The 6,000-nt window shown below is 50.8% G+C and overlaps 1 protein-coding gene across 1 annotated transcript; it reads left to right on the top strand.

Moving 5' to 3' along the window:
• The first annotated feature begins 1,637 nt into the window (after window positions 1–1,637).
• On the top strand, window positions 1,638–4,863 carry CCDC200 (coiled-coil domain containing 200). Its single transcript, XM_057716923.1, is given in 4 exon segments — window positions 1,638–1,736; window positions 3,045–3,351; window positions 4,694–4,744; window positions 4,747–4,863. Coding segments are annotated over 4 exon segments (564 nt in total). The 3' UTR covers window positions 4,854–4,863.
• Window positions 4,864–6,000: the final 1,137 nt, after the last annotated feature.

Raw genomic sequence — 6,000 nt, 5'->3', positions numbered from 1 at the left:
TGTTTGACTCCAGAGCCCTGGATGACTCCACTATACCAGCTGCCTGAATGGACAGATTCTCTAGGAACCTATTCTCCGGTTCAAGGGCTGCACCCTGCATCCTTCCTCCACCACCACAGGGTCTGAGGCTGAGGCTGAGTTTGAAGCCCCCTTTTCCCTTGTACCCTTCCCTTGCTTCCAGCTGGACTCAGCCTCTGATGTTTCTAGAACAATTTATATCTGTGGGGAGAGGCCAATAGTCTACCCAGTCCCTGCCCCAAGAAGCCTCCCTGGGCTTCATGAAACGATCCCCTCCCCTGGCCACTCCACCTACTGGAGATCCAAGGAGTTCAAAACCTCCGCAGAAGGTGCCACTTTGGAATCGGGTTATTTGAGCTGAACGCAGTGGAGGCCCCAAAGAGACAGGAAGAGCTTTTTACCTTCCCCTCAACTGCCTAAAAGAACTTAGATAGGGGCCTGGCTCAGAGAGTGTTATTATCAGAGACAACTTTTATCTGAGAGACCCAACTGCATGGCAGGGCAATCATCTCATTACAAAACATTTGCTCTTTTTGTCCTGTAGGTTGCCCTCCTCTGCTTTGAAGCCCTAGGCCCTTATCCCATTCCTTAGCTCAAGAAGGCATATAAACCTCAACTACCCTTGGGTCTCACATTCTTATGGGATCCCTAAACATACACAATTACATTGGTTTTTCTCCTGTTAATCTGTCTTGTGTCAATTTGCTTATTAGAGCAGCCAAAGAACCTAGAAGGCTAGAGGATGAATTTTTCCTTCCCAATTGGACGCAAATCACGTAGCATAATAAATAATACCAACCTGTAGCTGAGCAGTTTTATACTTCATTTCATATATTTCTCATCCGTTAGCCCATTTGGTCCTGCATGAACCGCATGAGGAAGGTAACAAGTACTACCCTTCTGATTTTCCAGGCAAGGAAACTGAGGCCCAGAGAGGTAAGCTGAGTCCAGGGTCAGAGGAAGAGAGAGAGGGTAGGCTTGAGCCCAGCATACTAAATCCCCAGGACTAGGGTACTTTCTAATAAGCCACTTTGCCTTCACAGAGCTCGGACCCCAGTGCAAGTTGGTTGGATTTTGTATTTTCTTTTTCTTTTTTTTTTCTTTTTTGGCCATGCCACGTGACATACGAGATCTTAGCTCCCCTGAAATGGAAACACAGAGTCCTAACTACCCAGGAAATTCCCTGTATTTTCTTGACTCAGCACAGGGTAAGGAGATGGGGGAGGGGTCAGCAGAGGGCCAGAGGAGGCTGCTGGAATCCTGGGAAGGGTAGGAGAAAGAAACCAGACAGAAAAGCCAGAGCACCTGGGAATTGTCCCTGGGATCCACTGAAACTCAAAGCTAAGGTAGAATGTTGTCTTCTACCTACTCAGGGCTGTGGAGAGAAAGGTAATTTACAGATGCTCCCTGGGAGGCCTGGGAAGAACACTTCCCTCCTTCCCAAGGCAGGGGGCGGAGCCCTGTCCAGTTGCCCTGGTAGTGGCCACATTATGAGGTGGTTCTGGTTACAGGCCATGGGGTTGAGGTGAGAGGGGACAGAAGTGGTGGGGGCAGTGGCAGCTTCCTGGGCTCTGCCTGCCCCCACCCCCTGCCTGGGGCCTCCTGTCCCCCCCACCAGCATGGGCAGTGCTTATCACTGGGAGGCCCGGCGCCGGCAGATGGCTTTGGACCGGAGGAGGTGGCTGATGGCCCAGCAGCAGCAGCAGCAGCAAGAGCAGGTGCATGAGAGGGGCTGGGTTCACCAGGGTCCTTCCAGGGATAGGGAAGGGATAGGGAGGGAAGACAGGTCCCAAGGAAACTATTATCTGGTGATTTGCTGGGAGCTGGAGGAAAGCAAGGTCCTTTAATGTTGTCTTGGATGAACCGTGTGTGTGTGTGTGTGTGTGTGTGTGTGTGTGTGTGTGTGTGTGTGTGTTGAGGCCTCACGTGGGGTTGAGGCGTCAGGCTCTGGAGGTTTTAAAGCTGCACTGTCCAATAGGGTGGTCTCCAGCCTGTGTGCTATAGCCCTTGAGACATGGCTAGTGAGACTAAGGAACTGAATTTTAAATTTTATATACATTTAACTTATTTAAATATAAATTTAAAAACAAATTTAATTTACATACTGGAACCTTTTTAAGTATGTTTGGAACAACTTGGGTATGTGAATCTACTTTTTCGATTGTAAATTATCTGAACTCTAAATATAGATCAAATATTTTAAATCGAAATATAGTGTCTAAATTAAGATGTGCTGTTGAGTATAAAATGCCTTCTGGGTTTTGAAGACAGTACAAAAACAAACACTATAAACTATCTCATTAATATTTTCATATTGGTTTTATGTTTTGGATGTATTGGGTTGAATAAAATATATTATACTTAGTTTCACCTATTTCTTCTTAGTTTGTTATGTGGCTAATAGAGAATTTGACTTTTTTAAAATTTTTATATTTTTTTGGCTGCACTGGGTCTTTGCTGTGGTGCCTAGGCTTCTCTTGTTGTGGAGCACGGACTCTCGGCACGCGGGCTTCAGTAGTTGTGGCACCAGGCTTAGTTGATCCAGGGCATGTGGGATCTTCCTGGAGCAGGGATTGAACCCGTGTCCCTCTGCATTGGCAGGCGGATTCTTAACCACTGCCCCACCCAGGAAGTCCAAGAATTTTAAATTATATAAGGCTCCCGTTATATTTCTATTGGACAGTGCTGTTTCAAAGCATTTGCAAAAGATTGTTCTTTACCCTCTGGCACTGCAAACGGTTTTCAGTGTGTGCAGCTCCCACGCTAGGAGGTAGGTGGTCAGAGGCTGCTGTTTCCTGGGCAGGGGCTGTGCCAGGGGCACTGTCGCTATAGAAACTGTTCTTGGGTGTGGGTGGGTGAAGGGAGATGGCGCAGGCTCCAGCCTCAGCCTCCAGCTCCAGGGAACAGAGACCCTCCAGCCAGCTCCTCCTCTGGATTCCCTGGCCTTGCTCCCCACAGTGACTCTGGCAGGTGGGTGACTGGGTGGGGAGGGAGGAGGATGCCACTTGTGGGGGGCTTCTTGCCAGGAACTGAAGAAACTCCAAGAAGAGGAACAGCAATCTGAGAAAAAACCCCAGCCATCTCAGGAGTCTCAGCGGGAGTTGCAGCCACCACCGGCACAGCTACGTTCGCTACTTGCACAACCGCAGGCGCCGCCGCCGCAGGTACCCGAGCAGCCGCAGCCGCCACCGCAGCCGCCTCCTCAGCCAAAGCAACAAAATGCCCAAGACCCTCTTACTCAGCGCACCTCCCAGCACATTCTCCAGCATTCCCAAAGGCCGGGCCCCCACAAGGACAAATTCCAAGGAGAGACGACCAACCTTCAAGGTCCGGGTAAGTGAGATGAGATGCCCGAGGGCAGGAGGTAATGAGGAGAAAGCCCCTGGCTATAGTCCAGAACCCACATCTGTCACTCCACCCTCTGACTCTCCCTGGCATCCTTCACCTTTACTTGGGGGTCACTCTCTCTGAGTGGGTTTGCGCCAAGCGAGAGCTGCAGAGAAACCTGCCGATTTCTGCAGAGGGTGGCTCAGAAGTTGTCAGTCCCTTCACCAGGGTGAGGGTGACAGGGTCCGGGAGGTCAGAGGGTGGGAGATGAGTTGTAGGCTTAGCAACAGATATCCTGAACCCTCTGGGGTCTGGAACAGGGAAGCACAGGTCAGCTTCCTAGTTGAGAATTTTCAGTGAGGGCTGGGTCTGTGCCTTACCCCAGTGGGGGGGCGTGGCCTGCCCCCAGACACACGGTTAAGAGTCCAGCTGTGGCATGCTCCATTCTCAAAAACTGCCAGAGGAGTAATGTGTGCTGTTTCATCATCAGGTTTCAGCAACTCTGGCCCAGATAAACACACCAAGTACTCACGATTCACGGTGAGAAGATTCAGTGTGAAGGGCAGATAGAGTTTGGCTGCATGTCTGAATGTGCTTGCGTGTGAGTGCGGGTGTATAGAAAGGCTTCCTTGGCAGGAGTCGGGAGAGGGGACTGAAGTTACTCAGCCTCTTCTGGATGGCCCATTCCGTCATTACTTGCCCCCATAAAAATGTCTCAGTAGGCCCCGCTGCTCAGCACTAAGTGTAAGTGAAGGAGCTGACAATTTAGTTAGAAAGATAGGACAGGCACCAGAGAAGCAAAATCAAAGGGCTGTTTGAAACGCTGATTGGGGTAGAGCCAGCTGGAGGGGGATAAGACCTAAAGTCAGAGGTTGTGGCCTCGGTCAGGATTGCCACTCTCTGGTAGCATGATTCAATCTCTGAGCCTCCGCTGCTCCATCCATAAAATGGGACTGATAATACCACCTCCTCAATAGAGGTGTCATGGGGACTGGATTAAAGGGAAAGCATCCAAAGCACTAAGAGCCTGGCTCATTGTGGACCATCAACTCTTGAGTCTTGAGAATTACATAAAGCAGGATAAGCTTCAGAAAGAAGGTTTTTTTCTGACACAGGTGCAAAGGATGGGAGAACCCAATCCTAGCCTTAAGATGAGGACTGGGCCCCTACATTTCACTTTTTTTTTTTTCCACCCTCCCTCGAGTCCCCCCCATCCTCCCCCTCCCAGTACATTTCATTTTGATTCCTGTGGCTTCAAAGGGCTTAATATCCATTCAGTGTTCTGAAACCAGCAGGCCCAGGAACTGCTAACTTACCTGTTTTGCCTCCTCTCTCACCCTCTTCTCAGTCAACGAATTATATCCAGCAGTGGTGACTCAGAGATAGACCCCCAAGACCCCACTGGCCATCAGCAAAAATCAGATGAGCAACCCCATCTTCTCACCACCCAGCAACATCTCCACTTCAAAAGCCAACCCCTCCTGATCCACTCTAGCGGGGGAGGCTAGCTGAGAATAAAATGTGATTTCTTCTTGCAAAGAATCAAGAGACTGGTTGGGCTCTGTGAGACTGGGATGATGGGGGGGTGGGGCAGGAAGACCCATGAAGAAGATGGAGAGGGTGTGAGAAGAAAGTGGAAGGCAATTCCATGTTTCTTTAGGCAAAGCCAATGGGAGAACTTGGCCTTGGGTCCCCCAAGTCTACAGCTCTACTACTGGCCCTTATCTAGCAATGATAGGCCTGTCAGGGGCTCAGGTTTATGACTCTCCCTGGAGCCATAAGCCCTCCCCCTAGCCTGGGCTTACTGAGATACACCTGGGGAAGGGGTGTTGCATCACAGCAGAGCAGACCTGGGGCAGCATTAGGAAGAAGTGGCAGGCAGGGACTTCCCCCAAGTCCAGTGTCATGCCTGGTCCACTGTGGGCACTCTGCTGTTGAATGCATGATGGGAGGCAGGGATGGAGAGAAAGAACTCAGAGGAAAGGGGGACTGTAGCCTCAGGCACAGGACACCTGACTTTGGGCAGAAGGGGACTTGCCTCCCACCCAAATCCACAGGCCTCTTCCTCCCTGGGTCTCAGCCTTTCCATGTAGCAGAGACAGCCAAGAGGCTCCAAAGGTCCTGGCATCCCTCTTAGCACTTCCTGACACTGACACCTGGGGTCCCCCAGCCCTGCCCCCTCTTCTACTCTCCACTGGTGAGGGGGATGCCTGAGTCCTTTCATTGCAGCATTACTTTTGGGTAAGACTGAAGGAGCCTCTCAGTGCAGTGTTTCCTGAGAGCAGCAGTTGGGGAGTAAGGGGGGTACAGAGAATAGCAATATTAACGTTGGAGAGGACTCAGAGACACAACGAGGGAAAGGGAGGGAGTGAGCTCTTGGGAGCAGTCTCTCAGAAGGCAGAAAAGCAGGGTGTGTTCCTGACAGGCTCAGGGACTGGGGAAGAGACCTTGATGCCTACTTGGAGATTAAGAAACAGGCTGTAAGAGACTTCCCTGGTGGCCCAGTGGTTAAGAATCCACCTTCCAGTGCAGGGGACACGGGTTCAGTCCCTGGTTTGGGGAACTAAGATCCCACAGGCCTCACGTGTGTGGGGCAACTAAGCCCGCGCGCCGCAACCAAGACCCGACACAGCCAAAAATAAAATAAATACATCA

Source organism: Hippopotamus amphibius, chromosome 17 (genome assembly GCF_030028045.1).
Source record: "Hippopotamus amphibius kiboko isolate mHipAmp2 chromosome 17, mHipAmp2.hap2, whole genome shotgun sequence".
In the NCBI taxonomy this organism is placed as follows: domain Eukaryota; kingdom Metazoa; phylum Chordata; class Mammalia; order Artiodactyla; family Hippopotamidae; genus Hippopotamus; species Hippopotamus amphibius.
The sequence above is the reverse complement of the archived record's forward strand: the minus strand, read 5'-3'. Positions and strand labels throughout refer to the sequence as shown.